A 27,643-nucleotide genomic window follows, 5' to 3' on the forward strand; every position below is an offset into this window, starting at 1 on the left:
TAATATAAATCCTTCCCATCAAATTTTTGGAGTGGGCTATTTCTGTTTCATATGTGAAACTTCCATTTTCATTAAGGGCTTTATGTCTCAACTCCTGGAAATCAGATTTTTCTGGACAGATGCGCGCTTCATATTTTGTTTATGAATTCTTAACATCTTGAAAAAGTGGTGATTCAAGGTCCTGGATCTCATAAGCTGACAATTTCTTTCAGGATAGTTGGCAGAGCTTCAGATGCCAAGTATGCTGATGTAAAAAGCCATGAGTCATACTATGCTTGGACGTCAGCAAAGCAGTGAAAGCAAATTTGTTGCCAAGCATCACAGGTATGACATACACAGCATACCAAGATACTTCTTTTAAAACTTTTCTGAGAAAAAGAGACTTTTCACTATTTAAGAGAAGCCTGTATTTCTTATTGAATCCCATCACTGCTGAAAACATTCCAACTCATATGACCTTCCTCTGGCCTCTTAGGCTATAAATTTTAAGAGGAGGAGACTTTCTATCTTTCTCTAGAGGTAGATTCAAAATACTGACCTTAAGTTAGTGGCACACCAAGTAACACACTATGTGAACATAGCCCTTAAAATGGCTATGAGGTGGGCTCACAAATAGGAATTCTTGGGTGGTATCTGGATCGCATAATAAGAGTGAGTTTCAACCAGCTGCATATTAAAAAGGGGGCAGCTGTCAATTTCTTATTGATTGTTTCAAAACAGAGGAAACATTCTGGAGTGATGACATCACTCAAGAGAGACAATAATTCTTCTTTGTTGTAGCCACAAATTAATCTGATCATTTCTGCTCAACCACTCCAGAAAAAAAGATTCAGCATAGCCTTTGGTATAATTTCCTCATTTTACAAGGCAACAACTTGTTTAGACGAAACTTCTGTATTATGGATAAATCCAGGAGATTAAAGTCCATCTATTCTCAATTGCACTTTCTTATGGAAAAATATCCACAGTAATTTGACTCTCAGTCTTCTTTTCTTACATGGCACTTTGTGGCTCGTGTTTCCCATCATGATACCCAATACTTAACGTCATTAAGATTAGTATGTTTGTTTAAATCCTGATACAGAAAATTAAAATGAACATGTTAACAATAATCATACATGAATATGTTGTTGTTGTTATGTGTCATCGAGTCGCTTGCGACTCATAGCGACCCTATGTACAGCAGCCCTAAACCCTGCTCTATCCTGCGCCAATCTCATTGCCTCTGTCACATCCATCCCGATTACCCCAGTCACTGAATCAATCCACCTCATAGAGGGTCTTCCCCTCCTGCGCAGTCCCTCCACTCTGCCCAGCATGATGTCCCTCTCCAAAGACCTGTCTCTCCTTACAACATGTCCAAAGCCAAACAATATTTTAGTACAAAATTACTGTTATTTTGTTTTGTTCTCAAATACAACTTTAAAAGAAACGGGAACAAAAGAACAAAAATTCATTTTGTTTTTATCAGGCTACAGTTCCTTAAAGCATATCCATAGAATGCTATGTATCTAACATTCACTTAGTATATTAAAGTTAACCAAGGAATCATTAGGGAGGACACAGAAGATGAGTACACATATATACAACCAGCAAATATATGGGGGGGGGGAGAAAATTCATGGATATGTGATAGCACTGGCTATCAACCAAGATGAGTGAGTGCACAGGATCCGGACACCAGTGGGAGAAGAGAGTTAAAAACTGTGAAGGGTTATCTTAGAAATGGCAAAGTGAAAGGAAAAAGAGCAATGGGCAAATTAACATCCTGTGAAGGGAAAAATACCAACACACATACCAAAGTTGTATAGAAGACCTTATTTCACTGCACTGATAGGCCAGTCATAAGCAACAACACGTGTAAACCACTGCAAATTGTCAGGCTTGCCAAGAGGAAGGAATGCAGTAGTGCAGTTTCCAACTATTTATTTTTTTTCAAAGTACAGTTGATCCTTGAACAACACAAGTCTGACATGTGCAAATACACTTACATACAGACTTTTAAAACTGTTATGTGACTATAATAATCTGTGTAAGTAGTTACACCGGAAACTATAAAATGGTTGTTGTTATGTGCCGTCGAGTCGCTTGTGAATCAGCGACCCTATGTACAACAGCCCTAAACCCTGCTCTGTCCTGTGCCAATCTCACTGTCTCTGACACACCCACTGCAATTACCCCAGTCACTGAATCAATCCATCTCATAGAGGATCTTCCCCTCCTGTGCTGTCCCTCCACCTTCCCAAGAATGACATCCTTCTCCAAGGACTGGTCCCTCCTTGCAACATGTCCAAAGTATGTCAGATGAAGCCTCAGAATCCTTGTCTCCAAGGAGCAGCCTGGTTTAACCCTCTCCAGGACAAACCTGTTAGTTCTCTTAGCCGTTCATGGTACATTCAATACCAGCACCGCAGCTCAAAGACATCAATTATCCTTCTATTCTTCCTATTCATTGTCCAGCTCTCTAATGAATAGTAAGTGACTAGAAAGACCATGGCCCGTATCAGGTGTACCTTATTCTCCAGAGTGACACCGGAGTACCAGTGCAGGAGAGGGAGACTCCAGATGAGTGGACTGACTCATTAACTAGGGTAATGACGGTAGGTGTGTCAGAGACAGTGAGACTGGCTCATAATAGGACAGGGTTCAGAGCTATTGTACACAGGGATCAGTATGAGTCACAATCAACTCGACAGCACATAAAAACACTGTATGGGAAACTAACTGGGCTCTGTAAGTTTCACCTGTTCTTGTTATGTCAGAACTGACTCATGGCTGACCCTCCAATGGTGTTTTCAGAGGCTGTACAAAGCACAGGAGAAGACTGTTCACTTTTCTCTTATTGAACATCCAGTGGCTGGAAATCCCATGCCTTTGGATTGGCAGCACAACCCCTTACCCACTAGGTAACAAGAGCTTATTTTAAAAAAAATAAAAATAGATAAACAAGTGAACTAAATCCTATTTCAAATTAATAATACAATCATAGTGAAGAATAGTAGTCATGGAGAAAGAATTACTCCAAGTAATTTTTACTGATTATAAAGAGAAACCTATCTACAGTGTAGAAAGCTGGAAGACAGCTCCTTAGCCAAGAAAATAAAGTTAGCATTACCAGTGAAAAGGCAAAAGTTACATCACATTCCTTTTGATATGAAGCAATGAGAACTCGACATCAATCTTGGGATATTCCTGCCCAAAAACCTTACTGTGAGTCTAATCATGAGGAAACCAACAAAACCAAGTCAAAGAATAGGAATCAAAACAACTTGTTTGCCCTCTAAGCCTCAAAAGAGAAAAAAGGCTGGGTGGTCTACTTTCACATTTCAGTTGGTGAAAATCCTATGAATCACAATGGTCCAATCTGCAACTGATCATGAGAACGGTGGAGGACTAGGCAGTGACCCCATCCAATGTGCACGGGCCTTACCACGAATCAAGGGTTAATGCAAGAGAAGCGAACACCAAAATCCCTCAAAAATATCTGCAGATGTAGTAATTATTTTTATCCAAAGCTTCTACAGAAAAAGAATTTTTTTAAAAGCTGTCATTAATTAGGACATGATATTACTGTTGTTATGTGCCATCCTGTCCTCAGCCAATCTCCGAATCTGACATACCAAGTCACTGTTTCAATCCATCTCACCCAGGGTCTTCCTCTCCTGCACTGTCCCTCCACCTGTGCGACCATGATGTCCTTTTCCAAGGTCCCTCCTGGCCACATGCCCAAAGTATCTAAGACAAAACTTCAAAATCCTAGCCTCCAAGGAGAAGCTTGGTTTCACCTTCTCCAAGACAGACCTATCTGTTTTCTTGGCAGCCCGTGGTATGTTCAAGACTGTTCTCTAGCACCACAACTCAAAGGCATCAATTCTTCTATCATCCTTAGTTATTATCCGGCTCTTAGATGCATAGCAAGTAATTGCAAAGACCACTGACTGGATGACGTGCACCTTAGTCTCAAGACTGACATCATTACGTCTCAGTACTCTGGAAAGGCCCTTGACAGCAGATTTACCTAATTTATCTTTTAATTTCCTCACTGCTGGTGCCAAGAGTGTTGATTGTGGAGCCGAGCAAGTTGTAACCGTTAACAGCCTCAATCTTTTTTCTATCCATCATGGTGAGAATCGCTGTCTTCTTGACGTTGAGCTTCAATCCATATTGAAGACTGCAGTCCTTGACCCTCTGCAGCAAGCGCTTCATATCCTCTTCAGTTTCAGCAAGCAGGGTTGTGTCATCTGCATACTGCAGGTTGTTCGTGAGCCTTCCTCCAACCCTGATGCAACATTTTTCCTCATAAAGCCCAGCCTCCCGAATGATCTGTTCTACATAATGAATGAAAAATGTATAGAGACAAAATTCATCCCTGATGCACTCCCTTCCTATTACTATCATTATAGGAAGTTCTGGCATCTTAATGATAAGAAGCTGTGCTGCAATCATAAAGGTATGAGGTTCAAATCCACTAGTTACTCTGCTAGTAAAGGACTGGTAATCTCTTGTCATGCAATTTACTGGCTCTGAAAACCCGCTGAAAGGTCAACGATGAATTAGTTCTAACTCAATGGCACACAACAACATTATCATTATAGCTTGCTCAAGAGATTTCATGATAAAGAACAAACTACTTTTTTCTCCTTTAAATAGGAAGACTTGAGAAATTATTTAAGAAGGTACCTTGGATAAAAGTACAAGACAGAGTAAATCTCTTTAAACAACCTTGAACCCATATGTAGGCACAGACACAAATTTACATTTTACATTTTTTTCTTCTGTAGAATCCATATTCCTATAATAACTACTTAGCCTTAAAATATTTCGCTTTCCCTATGAAAATGTACCAAAAATATTCTTCCTTCCTCCCTTCCTCAAAAAAAGTCCATTTAAGATGCTTTGAATTCAAAATCAGAAAGCCAACCTTAACGATATTATTAAACATATTCTATTAGTGACTCTACATGAAATGAGTACTGCTACACTAAATTATTTCAGAAAAGTTTCTGGATAGTTTAGCAATTTAGAGCAAAGTTACATAAAACCATAATAAACTCATGCATATTAATATAGTATTTATATATTATTATCCTTTTCTAAGAGAACAGGAAATAGCTGTTCTACTGTCCTACAGCCAAGTACATCAAGTGCTCAAGTACTGAAGGCAGATTCTAATTAATTTCAAGAAAGAAAAACCTTTAAAATGTTTCCTTGAAAAATCTTTCTCCTTTTCTTGTCATTGACTATTCCATAATATCATTCAGAAGTCTCTAAATTTAACGCTCACATAAGTGAAAATAAAAACTTAAATTTTATAAATATAAACCATATATATTAAGAAATGCAGATATGGTAAGGACGGATTTCTTTTTTTCTTTTTCCTTAAGAGGAAAAGAGGCAGAGAGATATGGTGGCCAAGTGGTAAGACACTGTGCTGCAATCGCAAAGGTACACACTTTGAACCCGCCAGGTGGTCTAGGGGAGAAGTATGGGCAATCTACTCCTGTGCACTTTACTGCTCTGAAAACCCGCTGGAGGTTTAGCTATGGGTCAGTTCCAACTCAATGGCACACACCAACAACAACATGCCCTTATCATTGAAATCTTGATGTTCACACTAATTTGTTTCTATTCAGTTCTTCTCTGAAGGTCAATTTCAACCAAAACATCAAGCACTTTTACTGAATGACCTCTACACCAGGAAGCTTACCTATTATTAACCAGATTAGTCTACAATACAAGACCACTGGATATATGTAGGTGATAATGCCCTAAACTAAAGTCGAAGTGAAACCATCAACACTGGGCCTTGTGAACCTTTCTGCAGCCTTCCCCTCATCCATTTAAAGAAAGAATAGGGAAAACACAGAAATAATGGAAACATACAACTGAGATTTATTAAATATCTACAGTACACCAACTGCTGCAAAACATATCATGATCTTGACATCTGGGCAAGTTCAATGACTTAGAAAAAGGACTGTAAGTAAATTACGTTCTGAGCTGGGACAAGAACCTAGCTTGAGTTAAAAACAATGTCCTCATTCTATTCCCCCTAACAGTTAAGTTACGGCTTATTATGCTAAAAAATAATGGTCTTCCCTTTTTAAAATAATTTAAAAATGAAACCCTTTACCACGGAAAAGCTCAAAATACCTAAAGGTAGAGAAAAGGCAGTCTAACAATTCCTATGTTAACATTCGCTATCAATATGCCACTGGTAATTTTTCAATATATGTCACTGCTACCCTTTCCCTCATTCTGAAATATTTGAAAAGAAATCTTAGACATTTTATTTATTTATTTTTTTTATCTTAGACATTTTAATTAAACTTCCGAATGGTTCTCTAAAAAAAGAAAAAAATCAGAATTTACAAAAAATAAAATCTAATAAGACCAAATCTAAAATAATTCTTTGCTATCACTGAATATCCACTATCTATTAAAACTTTTCAGTCTTAAAAATTAAGCTTTTTGCATTTTGCTAATTTGAATAAAGATCTAAACAAGATCTACATACTATTTTTAAAAATATGTCTACCAATCTGCAACTGTTCCCTTCTCCTTCCTCCTTTTCTTCCCCTTCAGTTATTTCTATCTTGAAGAAACTAGGTCACTTAGTCTGTAGAATTTTTCACATTCTTAATTTGACTTACTGAATCCTTATGAGTCATTTAATGTTTTTCTCTATCTTCTTTATTTCCTGTGAACTTCCAGAGGCTTTACGTTAGCATGGGTCACCTTGTATTTGTTGTTGCACGAATGTGTGGCAGGTGGGACTATCTATTTGCTATTTTAACACCTGAAGCATTTAACATACAGTTGTTTTCTATTACAGTAATAGCAATTCTACAACTTCAGCTGTAGTGTATTTCCAAAGTTTAACTGGCACCACATATTCATGTCATGATCAAGTCACCAGGTTAATCAAAAGTTGGTTGAGACACTAATGAGAACCTAGAATACCAGGCTAGAGATTTATCCTATGTTCGATAAGGGGCCAAAAAATAGCAAAGTTTTTAACCAAAGAATGGAAAAGAGATTTCATAATAAACATACTATGATATCTAATTAAATACAGACAGACCCTAACTTATGATGGGGTTCCATTTCAGCAACTCCATCATAAATCGTTTCTGATGTAAGTAAAACCTCATTTTTAAAGTTTTCATCATTGCCTTTATTTTTGTTATTTATTTTGTTAGGGGTTACTCTTATCTTTATTTGAACCTCTGAGAATGATAATAAATTACATGCAAATTACATGTTGTAAGACTACATGTAGTATCTACTACTAACAATAAAATGCACAAAAATAGTCCCAAATGGTTGTAACTGTAGTTCATCCTAGTTCAAATGTGTCAGAAGTTGAGTATGACCTATCACAGGGTACTAAATTCTGATTATACTCCTAAAACACATTTTATACACCAGTACCAGAAAATGTTTCCAAACAAAGTCTGAAGGAATTCTAAAGTTTTAAATTTTATAAGGTTAGCTCACGAAAACAACATTTTCCATCTTAAGTTTTCCATTTTTCTTATTTAAGAGTAAAGTACTGATATTTCAACCAATGGTTCTAAACATTAGCAGCACAGTGCATATTTTCCTGGGAAGTTTTTAAAATAAGGAGGTCTAGGTTACACCCAATCAAGTATGACTCAACTAGTGTAGGAAGGGGGTAAACAAATAAACTCCACTGCTGTTGAGTCAACTCCTACTGATGGTGAACTAGGGGTTAGCCGACTCTAAGTAGTAAGAGGAAGAACAAGGTCTTGTCTTCTTACAGAGGGCCTGGTAGCTTCAAACCACTGACCTTTTGGACAGCAATCAAAGACGGTATACCCTATACCACCAAGGCTCAAGATAATAACAATAACATACTATGACAGGTTTGGAATCAGGAGTGGCACCCATTTCCTAAACAACATGCCTCAGGAAACTCCATGAACTTTGATAAATGTTGATGGTTGTAGAGGGGCTTCAGGCTTTTTGTTCACAGGGTAGCTATGAGTTGTGCTCAACTCAAAGGCAATCAACAACAACAATATAGTGTTTATCAATAATCTGACACAATCACAATTGAGTACCATGGCTCTTAAGAACTACCTCCTGTCAGTCTGTCATACTATTGTAGCTTTTGCATTGCTATGACATTTTGTTCTGTTGTACTGAGTCATCAAGCTTCAGTCAACTCAATGTCAAAAGAAGCTGAGTTTACTGAGCATGAATCTGTGTCATTGCTGCTCTAAATCCTTTACATGTACAAGGTTATTCTCTTTTTTACAAATGATGGAACAGAAAGCTTGGTAACTGGCACAAGGTCACACCATAAGCTAAGAGCAGAGCTGGGATTCACGTTATGATAGTCTGAATCCAGAGTGTAGGCCTTTAATCATATACTATATGGCTCCCTCAGCATAAATTACTCTTATACTCAACTCAAATACCATTAGCAAAGAAAAGCACAAAAATATATTTAACTTCTTACTTCTTCCGTTGTATTCAAAGCTACCAAAAATATTTCTTTGAAAAGTCAATAAACAAAGAGATCGTCTTGTCATTTTGAAATATCCACATTTTCCGTAATTTCCCACATACCAGTTTCTACAGTATAGTTATTAACTATTAAGCATCAGTATAAGCTTTAGATTTAAAATTTAGGCAATGACATGCACATTTATTAGAAATAAAAATTTCCTACCTATTTCCGTTCTGCTGACTCCAATTCCATTATAAATTCTTACATAGTTAAAGTGACAAGAATCAGAATCTTCAATGTCAAAGTCACCGAACTTGATGTGCACTCTCTGTCCCACCTTTACGCGAATCTCCCATTCACAAACGGTGCTTTTGGGATAGTTTTCCGGGTAATTTATAGAAGTAAGGGTTCCACTTTCAGGGCCTAGTACAGTGTATCCACATCCATCACCTTAAAAAAGAAATTAAAATGACAAATTGTTCTTACATCTTTAACTTATAAGTAGTAACTTTTTCCTGAAGATTTTTAAATATGTAGGACTAATATTTTATACTAATACATTCCCTGTGTAAGGCAAGATGAAATAGTTCTTGGTACATTTAGTTGCTACAATCTAGAGCAGGCGAGCAGGGTAAAAAGAATTCTTTTTATAAGTTTAAAGAACTTTCCAATCTCAATAAACTAAAGTAAACATAACTTTGCATTACTACATACATATGCATAAGAAATCTAATGTTTAAAAGATTACTTTAAAATTACTTTAAAAATAAATTTAATTTGTTCCAAAGTAAATGTAAATTCTAAAAGCATGTGATCTACTTCATCTATTATAAATCCACACCATAACCTCTGTGGGAATTTAAATGATATCTAAAAAAACTTAAAATGTCCTAAATATCATGCAGATAAGGACTCTCCATATTACAGACAGTAAGACATGCCTTCATGAAAGGATTAAAGCAAAACTTAATGACAATTTTACATTCTACTGGAATTTCACTTTTTAGTAACCCTCCAAAAGTCTCATTTTCCCCCCTATAGAATGAGAGAGGAAAAGAATAAGTTTAAAGGTTAACAATTAACTAGAAGAGATCAATTTTTATTTCCATTCCGAAATAAGGTGACCCAACAGAGTGTGGAAATTATCATATATCACTCATATCACACACAAGCAAAATCCTGCTAAAGAGTCTCCAGCAACGACAGAGAACTACCAGCAATACAAGCTGGGTTTAGAGATTTTGGGGCTGTAGAAACATATCACCAATATCAGATGGGTCTTGGCAGAAAGCAATGTGTTTCACTGACTATGCAAAAGCATTTGACTGCGTTGATCACATCAAACTGTGGTTAATTTTGGGGAGAATCAGAATCCCAGAACACCTGATTGTGCTCATGCAAAACCTATACTTGGAAAACAACTATGAGATACCATCTCATGCCAGAGAAAATAGCAAAATTTAACAGAACAGCAAGCAACAAATCCTGGAGATGTTGTGGAGAAACTGGAACCCTTAATCACTGTTGGTGGGAGTGTAAAATGGTGCAACCACTGTGGAAAGCAGTATGGCACTTTTCTCAAAAAGTTGCAAATAGAGATACCATTTGACCCAGCAATTCCACTACTAGAAATATACCCCAAAGAGATCATAACTGACATCCAAGCAGATATATGTACACCCATGTTTATTGCATCTTTGTTCACAATAGCAAGGAGTTGGAAACAACCTAAGTGCCCATCAACAAACGAACGGATAGAGAAGCTGTGATATATTCATGCAATGGAATAATACTATGCTGCATTGAAAAACAAGGAACTCATGCAATATTATTCAAAATGGGTGACTCTGGAGGACATTATGCTGAGTGAAGTATCTAGGTCACAAAAGGACAAATACTTCATGGTGCCAGTGCTGTAAAATAGAACTGACCCTGGGGTTGGGGAAGAGATTGAGAAAGATGGGTTCAATAATGTATACTGCATTGAAACAGATGAGGGAGAAAACTGTTTAAAAGGGATATGTGATTAGGTATTTTTGTCATGACAGGAGTCTAGAGCGAAGGCTACATGGTGGAGTGGACCTAGGGGAGGGTTTGTAATACAATGAAAGAATTTTTCTTTTACTTTTCCAAGAGGGCAATATGCTAGGAGAGAGGGTTGGGAGGGGAGAATAGTGCAACAATGGATGAATGGAAATCCAAAGTCTTTGTAAATTTTTACTGAAATAAATAATAAATTTAAATAAAACAAACAAACAAAAACCCTATACTTGGGCCAGGAAGCAGCCCTCAGAACAGAGCAGGGAAGCACTGCATGTGAAGAAGTGCATCAGAAATGTGTCCTGTCTCCATGTCTTCTCAATCTATATGCGGAACAGATCATTTGGGAGGTTGGGCTTTATGAACAGAAATGTGGCATCAAGATTGGAGGAAGACTCAACAACAACCTATGTTATGCATTTGACAGAACCTTGCTTGCTGAAACTGAAGAGGACCTGAGGCATTTGCTGCAGAAGTTCAAAGACTGTAGTCTTCAATATGGATTGAAGCTTAGCATCAAGGAAATATTCCACCATTGGGCCAACTGGCAGCATCATGATAGAGAAGAGATTGAGGCTGTTACAGTTTCAACTTGTTTGGTTCCACAATCAACATTCTTGGCACCGGCAGTCAGGAAATCAAAAGATGAACTGCACTGCGAAAGTCTGCTGTCAGGGACTTCTCCAGAGTACTAAGAAGAAACAATGTCAGTCAAGAGACGAAGGTGTGCCTGATCAAGGCCAAAGTCTTCACAATTACTGCTATGAATCAGAGCTGGACAATGACTAAGGATGACAGAATAAGAATTGATGCCTTTGAGTTGTGGTGCTGGAGAAGAGTCTTGAACATACCATGAACTGCCAAGAAAATAAATAGGTCTGTCTTGGTGAGGGTAAAACCAAGTTTCTCCTTGGAGACTAGGATTCTGAAGCTCTGATTCACGTACTTTGGGCATGTGGTCTGGAAGAACTGATCCTTGGAGAAGGACATCATGGTCCCAGGGGTGGAGGGACAATGCAGGAGAGGAAGACCCAGGATGAAATGGATACAGTGACTGGTTCGGGACAGGGCAGGCTTCAGAGCTGTTGTATACAGGGTCAGTATGAGTTGCAGGTGACTCGATGGCACATAACAACAACAACAATTTAAAATGTTCTTAATTATCTTAGTAGTAGCATTATTCTAGAAATCTATTTAGAAACTTGATATAGAAACTCAGGCAACCTATTAATTGATTTGCTTATAAAAGTCGACTATCTGTATTCTCTTCTTTATCATCAAGTCTGCTCTTTCATGGAGCATTCAGATGGCAGCATGTAATATTCCACTAGAAGTTGCAGCTATTGAGGCAATTGTGCTGTTTGTTGTTATTGTTGTTGTTATGTACCATCGAGTCACTTGTGACTCACAACAGCCCTGTGAACATACAACAGCTCTGAACACTATCTTGAGACAATTTCATTGTCTCCAACACACCTACCCCTATTACCCCATCATTAAGTCAATTAATTTCATCTGGAGTCTTCCTCTCTTGTGCTGTCTCTCCACCCTTCCAGGCATGATGTCCTCCTCTAAGAACTGGTCCCTCCTGGTAACATACCCAAAGGATGTGAGACAGAGCTTCAAAGTCCTTGAATCCAAGAAGCAGCCTAGTTTCACCTCTTCAAGACAGGCCTACTTATTTTCTTGGCTGTCCGTGGTATATTCCTGGTATAGCAAGTAATTTCAAAGACCATGGTTTGAATCAGGCATACTTTAGTCTCTATTCTGACATCACTGCTTTTCAGTATTCTGGAGAGGTCCCTGAAAGCAGATTTCACAGTGCAAGTCATCTTCTGATTTCCTGGCTGCTGGTACCAAGAGTGTTGATTGTGGAGCCAAGCAACCTGCAGCTGTTAACAATCTCTTCTCCATATACCATGATGTTGCAAACTGGCCCAGTGGCCCAGAATCTTTGTTTTCTTGATGTTGAGCTTCAATCCATATTGAAGTCTGTGGTCCTTGACCTTCTACAGCAAATGCCTCAGATCCTTCTCAGTTTCAGCAAGTAAGGCTGTGTCATCTGAGTAACATAAACTGTTGCTAAGTCTTCCTTCAATCCTGATGCCACATTCCTCCTCATAAATGCCAGCCTCCTGCATGATCTGTTCTGCATGTAAACTGAAACGATAATGGAGACAGGATGCAGCCCTAGCATATACCTTTCCTGATTTTGAACTATGCAGTGTTTTCTTGTTCTGACAACTGCCTCCTGGTCCAAATATAGGTTTTGCATAAGCACTATCAAGTGTTCAAGGATTCCCATTCTTCTCAAGGTCAGGCACAACTCTGATCCATACAGTCAAATGCCTTTGCATAGTCAATGAAACACAAATAGACATTCCTCTGGTACTCTCTGCTTTCAGATAAGACCCATACGAAATGGTAGGTAGTATTCAAATGAATACTGTTGTTAGGAGTAAGATTCATTGACCCTCTGAACAATAGATCTGAACCCTGTCCTGTCCTGTGTCATTCTCATCTCTGCCACATTACAGCGCAGTGCTGAAGTTACTGTGTCAGACCATCTGGCTGAGGATCCTTCTTGTGTCAACACTCCACCTTTCCTAACATGTCCCTCTCCAAGGAAAAGCCTGCCTAGCAACATGCCCAATGTATGTGAAACGAAGTTCTGTCATTTCTGCCTCCAAAAGAGCACTCTGGCTGCACTTTTGCCAAGACATACCTCTTTGCTCTTTTGAAAGACCATGGAATATTATCTTTTCAGTCACTTGCTATGAATCTGAGAGCTGGACAATGACTAAGGATGACAGAAGAAGAAGCGATGCCTTTGAGTTGTAGTGCTGGAAGTGAGTACTGAACATCCCATGAAATCTCTGGGAGCAGTAAGGTAATGCACCCTAAGAGTATGAAGCTTAGCATCACTTCTGAATTTCTAGCAAAGATTTCAAACTTTAACTTAAAACTAAAGACTTTTAAAGGGGGAAAAATCCCCAACATTGTTTTTTTTGGGGGGGAAAAAAAGGCAGCATTGCCCCCTTCAAAAAACGATAATAAAATGACATTGTTGAATTCTGAAACAGATGATGGAATTAAATTTTCTATTATCTTGGTTTATTAATTTTTATTAACAATTTAGTGCTGATATTATCTACTAGGTCACATGAAAACTTTAAAGATCTTTAAGAAAGAATCCACCAGAGTATGAAGCAAGCAACTCACTCAAGTTGGAAGTCACAGTTGATCCACCACCAGGTTTTCTGAGGCTATAAACCACATAGGAAGTGATGTGATTGCTCATCTTTCTCTCATGGAGTGGCTGCTGGATTCGAGCCACCTGAGAAACATGACCTTTGACTTAGCAATGCAATTCCCTATGGATGCTGAATAAGTGCTCGGGAATTGCATATAAAAGGAAGCTATATATTAACTTTAAAGAAGTAATCACAAACTAGCCTCAACAATAATTTTCATTAAGGGATCATCAATTCTGCACCTTGATTCTTATGACAATGAGCAATCATATCTTTTGCTGATCAATTTGATTCTCAAATACAGCCGGCACAGGTGGCACAGGAGTTAAGCACTCAGCTGTGAACCAAAAGGTCTGGCATTCAAACGCAAGTCACTCCGTGAAGAGAGACGTGGCAGTCCACTTCTGCAAAAATTACCTTCTTCTTGTGAGTCGATTCTGACTCAGAATGACCTTCCATTTGGGTTTCTAAGGCTGTGAATATTTACAGGAGGTGACTATCCATCATACTCCTGCGGAGCCCCTGGTGGACTTGAACAGCCAACCTGTGGTTGGCAGCACACTACACCAACAGAGAGCTCTCTACAAAGACAGCCTTGACAACTCGAAGAGGTAGTTGTACTCTGTATTAGAGAATTGCCAATTATTAGACAGTCAGAATCAAGATTGCAGCAATGAGTGATTCTGTTTAATTGCTATTTCTTGCTTTTAAGTCAGTGCTGGAAATCTGGCTTCATAGACAAGCTATCGTTCGTATAAAGCTAAACTTTTAATCGGATATATGGCTATCTTCCACTCTTGCCTTTGGTACACACACAAGGGCTATGCTCAGCAGTTCAATAACATAATAATATCTATGGGCAACATGAAGTAAACATGGGGGTTTTGTATAATATATCCATTGATCATTTACAACAACAAAGTTTAAAATGCAGTGCAACCCAGGGGGGCAAACAAACCCACTAATTTTTCTATCATTAAAATACCTTGAATATCTCTGCTGGATATAATCTAAATTAAAAACACAAGACTATAAAATCCTCAACTGTGAAAATAAATGAATTGTAATAAAAATAACTTTTAAACAATCATTAACATTTTTCCTAAGAGAGAAAGAGAAACAAAAACAATTAGCCTAGAACAGAGTTTCTAATGTTATGAAACGTGTCTAAAATATTCTTACTATTGTGAAAATATGCTTTCTGGAGGTGTCAAAATCTTTTAAAAGAAAGCACTGGAAAAGTGTAATCATTCAAAATCCAACACCTTCTTTAGTAAATAAATATTCAAGTAGCTTTTCACTCTGATTGGAAGTATTGATGGACTTCAGAGAGTCAAAAATTTCCAATGAATTGGCTAACTACACCAACTTTGTAACAATAGACTGTTACAGCTAACTTATTTCCCATAAGGTTATTAATTCATCTTAGTTTGCCATTTTAAAGTGAATTTTATAAAAAGAGTATAAACAGAATGTTAGGAGTAACTTTTGGATGTCTTTATCCTGACCTGTATGTCTGAGTCTCAATAAATACAGAAAATATTTCTTGTGCTCTATTCTTTACAGTGTAATTTCTACAAAAGCTAACAAAATAAACACTAACTGATGAGAAACAGGACTTCTGCATGCCTGGTGATGAAGAAGAAAACAATTAAAATAGAGCTGTCTTTTTCTGAATTCTGTGTAGGGGGAGGGCATGAACAGTCCACAAGTAACATGCCAAGAATGTTCTAAAATATGTGATGGAGTTCAGAGCTTCCTCCTCTTGCAAACAGGATGCACCAGAAACCAAAGTAAAAAGAAATCTCAAATCTACTGCAGTGTATAAATTAGAATGTTTCACATTTCAATGATAACTTGATAAAGTTTAAAGTGACCAGATAAATGGTTTAAGTGACTGTTAAGAATTGTACTGTATGTCTCCCACCACCAAAATACATGCTATAAATTCTGACTTCTACCTCTGAAGCATCGTCTGACATACTTTAGACATGCTACAAGGAGGGACCAGTCCTTGGAGAGGGATGTCAAGCTTGGGAGAGTGGAGGAACCATGCAAGAGAGGAAGGCCCTCAAAATGGATTCAGTGACTGGGGTAATAGGGTTAGGTTCGTCAGAGACAATCAGATCGGCACAGAACAGAGCAGGGTTTAGGGCTGTAGTACACAGGGTCACTACGAGGCACAGGTGACTCGACAGCACCTAACAACTGTGGTTATACATATTTCCATTTGGAAAGAAACTGTCTTTGTTATTAATGGACATGTACATGCATAGGGCATGTCTTGAATCAATCTCTTTTGAGATAGAAGAGTGATTAAGCAAAAGAAACAGACAGGGGAAGAAAGATGACAGACTACATGAAGCTCAAAGAGACGAAGACTTTCCTCCAGACCTAACACAGTTCTGGTGATCTAGTAGTAAGAAACTGCACTGCAATTCCCAAGGTAGGCTGAAACCACCAAGTGCTCCACAAGTGAAGGATGGTTAATCTTCTGCTGTTAGATTAACTGACTCTGAAAAGAGTAAACAACAACATGTTATGTGTCACTGAGTCATCCTCTAGCAGATTTTCGAAAGCCCTAAAGCCTCCTAAACTGTGCAGGAGAAAAAAAAAATTTGCTTATTAAAGCTACCCACTGTGGTTATTTCTGTTAGAGCAGCACTAGATAACAAAACCACCAACCTAGCCAACTAAGAACTATTATAAACTATGTGGTGATGTAATGTTGAGTTGAAACTGGCCTTCCAGTGGGTTTTTTTAGAGACAGTAAATTGTATGGGAGTTGACTACCCATCTAAATGTGTCAGAGACAATGTGGTGGGCTCACGATAGAGCAGGGTTCAGAACTGTTGTACATCGGGTCATTATGAGACACAAGAGACTCAAAGGCACATAACAACATATGCATGTGAAAGATGGGCAATGAATATGGAAGATAAAAGAAGAATCAATGACTCTGAATTGTGGTGCTGGCAAAGAATATCATTTATACCACAGACTATCAAAAGAACAAACTGTCTTAGAAGAGGTATAGCCAGTTGTATCTTAGGAGCAAGGGTGGATAGACTTCATCTCACATACTTTGGATATGTTCTCTTGAGAAAGATAGTAGGCCTGGTAAAGTGAGGGTAAGTGAAAATAAAGAAGAGACTCAATGAGATGGGTTGGGAAAATGGTTTCAAGAAGGGTTTCAAGAAGTCCAGACTGCCCACGATGATACAAGATCTAACAGTGTTTCCTTGTGCTCTATGCAGAATCACTATGAGTCTTAGACTATAAAACACTGCAAGTAGACACTAAATTGATTTCATGATCTACTTATTAAAAAGACTCCACCTGATGTCTATAGGAAATAATTTGGCTTCTCAAAAGAAAAACCTTGTCTTTATCCCCAAGTTAGTTAAAAGTTTGCAGTTTATCGTCACAATTTTTAAAAGGAAAGCTTATTCTACCAAATAACTGAAATACAGCATAGTATCTAAGCAAAAGCTAAAACCTTAAAAAATGGTTTGGTTTTTTTCTCAACAACAGATAGTAGAGTATACTTAGAGTGATTCTGACAGTGTGTGCAGGAGGAAGTCTGGTTCCCACTTGGCAAGAATGGGCCACATTTGTAGCTGTCACAAGTAAGGGAGTATGATGTGTGCTACTGGCATCCAATGGGTGCTGCTAAACTTCCTACTATGGGCAAGGCAGCCCAAAAGACCCGAGAAAGATCATCCCAAAGCACAAACAGTGCTGAGGTCAAGAAATGCTGATTTAAAACAAGAGCTAGAAAAACTCACACTGAAGATCAGATTTAGTTCTTGGCTGAGTTTCTTAGGCCCAAAGGTAATGAATACCATTCTGTTCGCTAAGGGTACAACTTGGAATAATTCTGCTCAAAAAGTCACTGGTTATACGAAAGAGTTTTATGTTCCCACTTTCCAATTTTTAAAGCAAGCAGAATGCTTTCCTTTTATGGAAGGAAAAAAGAAGAAGAAAAAAAACCTGTTCAAAAGGAAAATTTTTATTCAATGGACTAACCTAAAGATTAGATTAGATTAGAGAGAGAGCCACGTTGGCCTAGTGGAAAGAAAGCTATGCTACCAAGCTGAAGGTGGGTGATTTTAATCTGAAGCCCTCCACCGGGTTCAAATTGTTTTCCTGTCAAACTTTCTTCTAGCTGGTATAGCACTGGTCTGTGCATTGCTGTACAGAGGTAACTCGTAGCTGTTGTGATGCTGAACACTGTGACACTTATGTGCCAAACGTGGTAATGGGAACCCATGATGGACAGTGTTTGCTGGAGCTTCCCGACTAAAACAAGCCTGGAAGCAGGAGCGGCATCCACTTCCGAAATGGCTTGCCTCCGGAAACTCTTATGTACGAACAGTGCTCAGGCCTTTCATTCATAGGGTCACGATGAGTCTTCTACAACTCGACGGCACCTAACAACAACAACCTAAAGATTAACTTTTTTTTTTAATTCACACAGTTTAATGATTTGTTTAAAAGTGATTCAAAGTTGTAAAAAACATGCAAACACCAGCATCATCCTCAAAAGATAACCATGTCTAATTGTAGTTTATTTCAATTTCTACTTTGATCCCAGGTCACTGTTTCTCCTTTCTGTTTAAGTTTTTTTCTGGACATTTGTGGAAAGGAATCCATACAATGTGGAGTTTCTTGTGTCTGGTTTCTTGCCCTTATCAGAGTATCCTGGGGTCTTTTGAACTTCGAAGCATCCAATGTTCCCTTGTCTGCTGTGGCATAGGGTTACACTGTGAGAAAATGCCACATTTTGTTTGCAGTCTTGGTTTTTTTTTTAATTTTATTTTAATAATTTTAATGAACATTTACAGAGATTTTGGATTTCCATCCATTCATTGTTGCACTTTTCTTCAAACTCACCCAGACGTACCAACATTTTTGTTGTGTGCCACCAAGTCGACTATGACTCAGAGACCCTACGAACGACGACCCTGAGTCAACCTCATCATCTCTGACATATCTGCTGTCTCCACTGCCACAAGTTAGTGTGTCAATCCATCTAGTCAAAGGTCTGGTGATTGACTTTATACCTTTCCAAGCATATCCCTTTCTAAGAACTGGCCTCTCCTGATAACAGGTCCAAAGTATGTGAGATAGAATTTCAAAATCCTTGCCTCCAAGCAGCACCACAGTTTCACTTTCTCCAGGACAGCTGTGTTTGTTCTCTTGGCAGTCTATGGCATGTTCAAGACTCTTCTCCAGCAACACAACTCAAAAGGCATCAATTTTCTTCTGTCATTCTTAGGTGCTTAGCAAGCAACTGAGAAGGCTGTGGCCTGGATCAGAAGCGCCTTGGCCTTTAGACTGATACTGTTGTTTCTTAGCTCTCTGGAGAAGGCCCCTTAGAGCAAATTTTCCCAATGTAACTTGTCTTTTGATTTCCTGACAGCTGGTGTCAAGTGTCAACTGAGGATTTAAGCAAAATGAAATCATTAACAACTTCAATTTTTTCTCCATCTATCATACTATGTTGTTATTGTTACATGCTGTCGAGTTGCTTGCAACTCATAGTGACCAAATGTACAACAGCTCTGAACTCTGCTCTTAATCTTGAGCCAACCTAATAGTCTCTAACACATGTACACCCATTACCCCAGTCACTGAATCAATCCATCTCATCTAGGGTCTTCCTCTCCTGCGCTGTTCCTCCATTCTTCCAAACATGGTGTTCCTCTACAAGGATGGTCCCTCCTTGCAACATGTCCAAAGTATGCCAGACAAAGCTTCAGAATCCTTGGCTCCAAGGAGTAGCCTGTCCTCACCCTCTCCAAGACGAACTTTTTTGTTCTCCTAGCAGTCCATGGTATATTCAACACTCTTCTCCAGCACCACAGCTCAAAGGCATCCATTCTCTATCATCCCTAGTCACTGTGCAGCTCTTCGAGGCATAGCACGCAAATGAGAAGACTAAAGCCTGGATCAAGCACATCTTTGTCTCCAGCCTGACGTCATTGTTCTTCAGTACTCTGGAGAGGTCCCTGACAGCTGACTTCCCAATTGCAATTCATCTCTTGATTTCCTGGCTGCTGGTACGAAGAGTGTTGACTATATAGCCAAGCAAACTAAAACTGTTAACTATTTCAATCTCTTCACCATCCAGACTGATGTTGCCAATTGGCCCAATGGTGAGAATCTTGTTTTCTTGATGTTGAGCTTCAATCCATATTGAAGGCTGTAGTCCTTGACATTCTTTTGCAAGCACTTCAGGGCCTCCTCAATTTCAGCTAGCAGGGTTGTGTCATCTACATAATGAAAGTTGTTGATAAATCTTCGGCCAATCCTGATGCCACATTCCTCCTTGTATAGCCCAGCATCCTGGATAATGTGTTCTGCATACAGATTGAAAAATGTATGGAGACAGAACACACTCCTGGCAGACTCTCTTCCCAATTTTGAACCATGCAGTGTCTCCTTGCTCTGTTCTGATGAATGCCTCTTGGTTCAAGTATAGGTTTCACATAAGCACAATCAAATATTCTGGGATTTCCATTCTTCTCAGAGTCAGCCACAGCTTATTGGGACCACACAGTCAATAGCATCTCATCATTACCATCACCTTTTCTTCTCCTTTTTCAGATAATCTCCATTAAAATATAACTGACCATACAAAGTAGAAGCCTGCAACTGACATGTTTAAATTTTATTTCAGTGGAGGAAAAACTCTGAAACCTGATCTTCCGGTTTCTCTGGCTACAGATTTCACTAGGGGATTACTTTCTAGAACAAGTGTTCACTTCCTGTGAAAAGCATAAGGTCAGATGTATTAAGACAGATACAAATGTTGATACTGTTCCAGAGAAAGAATGGAATTAATTTTTTTTATTACTTATCTCTAGAGACAATTACAGAACATTAAGCAGACTTAAATACCAATAAATTGATGCAAGGAAGAACATTAATAGCAGCTCTGAAGTTTCAAGTCTAGAGCCTTTCACCAGGACCACAAACTCGGCTTGGTTTAGCCGTTACAAAAGACCACTCTCACCCGGAAATCATAAAAATTAATGTCTCACTCTTCAGGCCAAAGTTTTTCTTACGAACTTGACTCTTTTCTTCCAATCTCTTCTTGATCTCAACTCTTTCTCCTATCTGCAATATAATGCCTTCACTTCTTGCTACCTGCAACCTTCAATTCTGAGCCCCTGTATCCTCCTGAGCATCAACCGACCAACCCCATATCCTAACCTTCCTAGATCATATGACCTCTCGCAAAAAAATCAGAACTGTCAAGTAAAAAGAAAAAAAAATATCTCAACCTAGAGACTAAGTGTCATTAGAAAAGAATGGGTTCAAATGTCAGCTTCAAAGCAGGGATCAAACCAGTTATATTCATTTTATTTCAAGTTTTGTATTCTGTGTTTTTACAAGAGACTTTTCTGATTTGGCACCCTGGTGATGTGGCCTGAAAACACCATGCTGCTAACCAGAGGATGGGATGCATCTCCCTGCCACTCCAGAAGGAAGAGTAGCCTGTTTCCACAATAACTCATAGCCCTGCAATCCCTGCAGAGTAGCCCCTCTCTGCTCCACTGGGTCTCTATAAGGCAATGGTCCAACATGGAGTTGGTGTCTTTTCCTGAGAAGCACTAGAGGGCACTACTGTTCTTAGGTTTCTCTCTAGTGCTAATTCAGTTCTGGATTCTTAATCTCAGGAATTCTCAGGGGGGGTCAACTGGTTGTAGACTTGGCCACAAGTAGTGGGGTTTAATTTTCCTAGGCAAAGGCTGGGCTCTCTAATCTTCCTTTCATTTAGGACCCATTTACAGGTTCACCCTTAATATCTACTGTGCACAGGAAGAGAGCCATTTCCCTGTGTCACTAATCAGCTCGAAGTAGTTCCCTTGCTCTGCTGGCCCTGCAATTCCCTAGGACCTATGACCTGTCCATCTTGTGCCTCAGTAGATTTAAAGGCACTCTTCTGCAGTTCTACAAGCTCCCTCTTGCCCTCTTTCAACTGCTCAGAAAGTAAATCCTCTCAAATATCTATACTAACTTAAATATGCACACAAGGAATGCCCACTAACATGACTATTATTAAAATACACCCTCCTACATCTAGAGCCAAAGAGGGAGAAATTGGTAATTTTTACCAAATCTTGCAGTCTGAAATTGACTATACATGCAATCAAGATGCATTAATGATAACTGGTGACTGGAATGCAAAAGTTGGAAACAGTGAAGAAAGAAGAGTAGTTGGGGAAACATGGGCTTGATATAGAAATGAGGTTGGAAATAGAATGATTGAATTTTGTATTTAATGATGTATTCATTGAAAATACCTTTTTTAAAAGACAGAAATGACAACTTTACACATGGGTTTCACCTAATGGGCTGCATAGGAATCATTGACTACATCTGTGGAATAAATCATTGCAAAAGCTCAATATCGGCAGTCAAAATTAGGCCAGGGGCAAACTGGTGTCAGACCATCAACTACTCATATGCAAGTTCAAACTGAGGCCAAAGAAAATGAAAATAAATCCACAAGAACCAAGATATGACCTTGAATGTATGCCGTCTGAATTTGAAGACCATGTTAAGAATATGTACGAGGCACTGAACACCAATGATCGAAGACCAGATGAGTTGAAGCATATCAAGAATATAATTTATCAGGAAAGCAAAAGGTCATTACAAAGACAGAAGAGAAAGAAAAAACTAAATGGTTGTGAGAAGAGACTCTGAAAATTGCACTAGAGCATCAAGAAGGGAAGACATGTCAAAGTAAAAGAGTAGTTTTTAAAAAGTAAAAAAAGCAAAAGGGCAGCTCAAGAGGACAAAGTATTATAATGAAAAGTCCAGAGAGCTGGAATTGGAGAATAAAAAGGGAAGACCTTGTTCTTCATTTCTCAAACAGAGAGAACCGAAAAACAAATTTAAATCTCGAGTTGCAATGCTGGAAGATGCTATGGGCAATATACTGAGTGACTCAGAAAGCATCAAAAGATGGAGGAAATACACAGAATTACTGTGCCAAAAAGAAATGACTGACACTGAAAAATTTCAGGATGTACCAGCTAATGGTAATGAAGGAGGAAGTAGAAGATGCTTTGAAGGCACTGGCAAAAAAATAAGGCCCCAGAAATCAATGTGTTACCAATTCACTTGTTTCAATTAACTGATGCAGCCTTGCATACACTCATCAGTCCATGCCAGGAAATTTGGAGGCCAGCTTTCTGGCCAACGAACTGGGAGATGTCCATATTTGTTCCCATTTCCAAAAAAGGTGATCAAACTGAATGTGGAAACTATCAAACACTATCATTAATATCATATGCAAGCAAAACATTGCTGAATATTATTAAAAAACAGCTAGTACAGTGCATATATAGAGAACATCCAGAAGTTCAAGCAGGATTTAAAAGAGGCCGTGGTATCAGGGATATCACTGTTGATGTCAGATGGATCCTGGTTGAAAGTAAAGCATACAAGAAGAATGCCTACTTGTGATTTATTGACTATGCAAAGGTCTTTGAGTGTGGATCGTAACAAGTTGTGGCTAACATTGAGAAGAATGGGAATCCCAGAGCCCATAATTGTGCTCATGTGAAACCTATACTTAGACCAGGAGGCTGTTGTGTGAACAGAACAGGAAAACACTGCTTGGTTTAAAATTAAGAAGGGAGTGTATCAAAGTTGTATTCTCTCTATATATCTATTCAATCTGTACGCTGAGCAAACTATTTGAAAAGCTGGCCTTTATGAAGAAGAATGTGGCATTAAGATTGGAAGGAGACTCATCAATAACTTGTTATGCAGATGACATAACCTTGCTTGCTGAAAGTGAGGAGGACTTGAAGAACCTACTGCAGAAGATAAAGGAATGCAGCCTATGGTATGGCCTGCATCTCAATTTCAACAAAACAAGGATTCTTACCAATGGACTGAGAGGCAACCTCATGGTGGATGGAGAAGAGACTTAAACTGTCAATAACTTCATCTTGCTTGGATCCAGAATTAAAACCCTTCAGGAAATCAGGAGACATATTTCTTTGGAAAGACTGCAGTTAGGGACCTCTCCAAATTATTGAGGAGTAATAACGCCAATTTGGGGACTAAGGTGTGTCTGATTCAGGCCATGGTTTTTCTGATCACTTGCTATGCATCTATTTGAGAGGTGAATAATGAATACAGATGACAGAAGAATTGATGCCTTTGAATTGTGGCATTGGAGAGGAGCACTGAATATCCCACAGACTGTCAAAAGAACAAATAAATCTGTCCGAGAGAGGATGCAGCTGGAGTGCTCTTTGGAGGCAAGGATGATGAGGCTTTACCTCACATACTTCAGGCATGTCTCCAGGAAGGGCCATTTCTTGGAGAAGGACATGATGCTTGGAAGGGTAGAGAGTCGGCCAAAGAGAGGAAGACCCTCAACCAGGTGGACTGACATGGTGACTGCCACAATGGGCTCTAGTTAGAAACCGTGAAGATGGCACAAGATAGGACGGGTTCAGATCCACTGTTCATATGGTTACTATGAGTCATATTCAACTTGACAGCACCTAACAAAGACAAGCAAAAAAAAAAAAAGAAAGAACAGCTCTGGTGGCTTAGGGGAAGGAGTTGCACTGCATCCCAAAAGCATGCGGTTTGAACCCACCAGCTGCTCTGTGGGAGAAGGATGAGCAATCTCCTGTATGATGTACTGCCTCTGAAAACCCACTGGAGTGTCTGTCAGCTATGCGTCAGTTCCAACTCAACAGCACCCAAGAACAAACAGCTTCCATAATGAATTACATCACAAGTAAAACAAAATGAACCAATAAACATCATCATGATAAATAGAGAAAATGTTTTCAAAATTTCACTTTACTTGAATCCACTATCACCATCTATGAAAGCAGTAGTAAAAAAAAAAATCACATCCACTGAATGGGCAAATCTATTGCAAAGACATATTTTTTAACTTTTTTGTAGTTCAGTTAAAAATTTTGTTTTCTACTCTACTCTTCTATATATATGTATTTGTTTCTTGACATTGGCTGCTATTTCTACCTAAGCCCTGGATTCTCTTACTTTCATGTGCCCTTCTTTCTTGCCCTTTTTTCTAAGTTTCATTATTAGCAAAAACTGCTCTTTTAGACTCATATGATTGATTATCCTGAAGAGCATGTTTCTCTCCGGTATTATTCACTTCAGAGGCCTCTCTACTATTTGGCTTAAAGATGACCTGTAGAGGTGGATTCTGTTCCAGACTTAAGAGATGTCCAAAAGTCACAGTGTCGGGGGTTTTACCTGTAAGGCTGGCACTTTCATCTTTAAAGTGTCAAAAAGCAAGGATATCACTCTTAGGACTAAGGTGTGGCTCACCTAACTCATGGTACTTTCAATCACTTCATATGCATATGAAAACTAGACATTGCAAAAAGAAGGTGTAAGAACTGATGATTTTGAACTTTAGTGTTGGAAAAGAATGCTGAATATATAATGTATTGGAAGGACAGGGAGCTCTCGTAGACAAGTGGGTAAGGAGTAATGATGCTAACTCAAAGACAGTTCGTCACTACCAGCTGCTCCACAGGAGAAAGACAGGCAATCTCCTCTCCGCAATTTTCAGCCTCTGAAAATCTGTTGGATGGTCAGCTATGAGTCAATTCTTAAGTAAGAGAAATGTGAGAGAAAACTAAAAGCAAATATATTTTGGAAGAAGTATAACCAAAGTACTCCTTAGAAAGAAACATCCTTTCAGATAATTGGACATGTTACTAGAAAAAATTAGTTTTCATTGTGCTTGGTGAAGAAGAGGGTTGAGAGAAAAGATGAAGGCCCACAACAAAATGGGTTAACAAATGGGTTAATGGCTCAAACAATGAATTCAAACAAATTATTGTAAGGATTATGCAACACTGGGCAATGTTTCCTTCTACTGTGCACAAGGTTGAAGTAAGTTGGTACTGACTCTGGAAGTTAACAACAGAATCTCTCAGCTAATACATGGGAAGGAAGTATTTTGTGAAAGATCATAGGTAGAATGAGTAATTTAATTAAATGAAATAATGAAAAGAATTCAATAACGATTACAAATGATAAAGTAATTACTTCAGAAGTAATGTCCTATAATGAATTTTCCCACTTTTAAAATTTATGCCTTACTGTATTTCGAAGGAGCGCAGGTGGCATAGTTTGTATCACTGAGTTGCTAACGAAGGGCTGTGAGTCTCTGGCCATTCAAAGCCACCAGAAACTCCCTGGGAAAGAAGATTTATCACCTCAGAAAGCCAATGGAGTATCACAATGAATCAGAATCAGCTCAATGGAAAAGAGTCTGCATGCTTTCTTTTTTATTTCATTGGTATTCGTCTAGGTGCTAAATTGGCCTATATATTAACTTAAAATTATTTTTGTCTATAAGCCTAACACAACACTATTACTATGTAAAATTACCCAGGTATATGAATACAGGATAGGAAGGAACATTAAAAATTATACACTGACAAATAATACAGTAGATCTGGGGATAATTATCATTCTAGTATTGGCTCTACATACCTGTCATTGTTATCTGAATAAAATCTTTAAATAAACATAAAGTGCTATGGACATAAAATTCACTGCCATTGAATCCATTCCAATGCACACTGAATTTCCATAAGGTTTTCAAGGCTGTCCATCTTAGTGCGATGAGACTGCACATCTTTACACCATGGAGCTGTTGGTGGACTCATATTGCTTCAGGTGCTGGGCTTGTTTAAAGGTGCAACACTCTGTGTATGGACTAATCACTACAGCTCCCGATGGTCTTAAGTTGTTATATTTTAAACCAAATCTGCAAGCCTCATTAGAAAACTTGTCAACATTTCACACATTTATCAAAATCACTATTTCTATAAAGTTTTCTCCATACCTTTTCAATCTATATGCAGAACAGATTATCTGGGAGGCTGGGCTCTATGAGGAGAAATGTGGCATCAGGACTGGAGGAAGATTCATCAACAATCTGTACTAAGCAGATGATAAAACCTTGCTTGCTGAAACTGAGGAGGACCTGAAGCGCTTGCTGCAAAAGGTCAAGGACTGCAGCCTTCAATATGGATTGAAGCTCAACATCAAGAAAACAAAGATTATCACTACTGGGCCAAGTGGCAGCATCATGACACACGAAGAGATTGAGACTGTTAACAACGTTAGTCTGCTTGAGTCCGCAATCAATACTCTTGGTACCAGCAGCCAGGAAATTAAAAGACAAATGGCATTGAAAAAAAATCTGCTGTCAGAGAGCAACAATGTCAGTCTGGAGACTAAGGTGCACTTGATTCAGGCCACTGCCTTTGCAATTACTTGCTGTGCATCAGAGAACTGGACAATGACTAGGGATGAGAGAAGGAGAATAGATGCCTTTGAGCTGTGGTGTTGGAGAGACTATTGAATATACCATGGTCTGTTAGGAGAACAAACAGGTTTGTCTTAGATAGGGTGAAACCAGGCTGCTGCTCTTTGGAAGCAAGTATTCTGAAGCTTCATCTGACATATTTTGGACACGGTGCAAGGTGGGACCAGTCCTTGGAGAGGGATGTCATGTTTAGGAAGGTGGAGGGAACAGCACAAGAAGAAAGGAAGACCCTTGAAGAGATGTCTTTACTCAGTGACTGGGGTAATGGGGGTAGGTGTGTCAGAGATAATAAGATTGGCGCAGGATAGAGCAGGGTATGGAGCTACTGTACTTAGGGTCAGTATGAGTTATAAGCAACTCAAATTCTTTTAATCTTGAGTCATCATAAAGAAAAGGAAGTAGAGATTTATTGAGAGGACTCGACAGCATTAAACAACAATAATGACGACGACCAAGAGAGAGCTACGTTGGCCTAGTGGAAGGAAGCTGTGCTACCAAGCC

The 27,643-nt window shown here is 38.7% G+C and overlaps 1 protein-coding gene across 1 annotated transcript in view; it reads right to left on the reverse strand.

Annotated features, from left to right (window-relative positions):
* The window catches only part of DCBLD2 (discoidin, CUB and LCCL domain containing 2), a 108,392-nt gene that overhangs the window by 72,858 nt on the left and 7,891 nt on the right, over positions 1 to 27,643 (reverse strand). The window contains exon 2 of the mRNA XM_006902008.1: positions 8,702 to 8,929. Coding sequence (XP_006902070.1) covers positions 8,702 to 8,929 — 228 coding nt within the window. The remainder of the gene's footprint in view (positions 1 to 8,701; positions 8,930 to 27,643) is intronic.

Source organism: Elephantulus edwardii, unplaced genomic scaffold, assembly GCF_000299155.1.
Source record: "Elephantulus edwardii isolate Elephantulus edwardi_28Jun2011 unplaced genomic scaffold, EleEdw1.0 scaffold00356, whole genome shotgun sequence".
Lineage (NCBI taxonomy): Eukaryota > Metazoa > Chordata > Mammalia > Macroscelidea > Macroscelididae > Elephantulus > Elephantulus edwardii.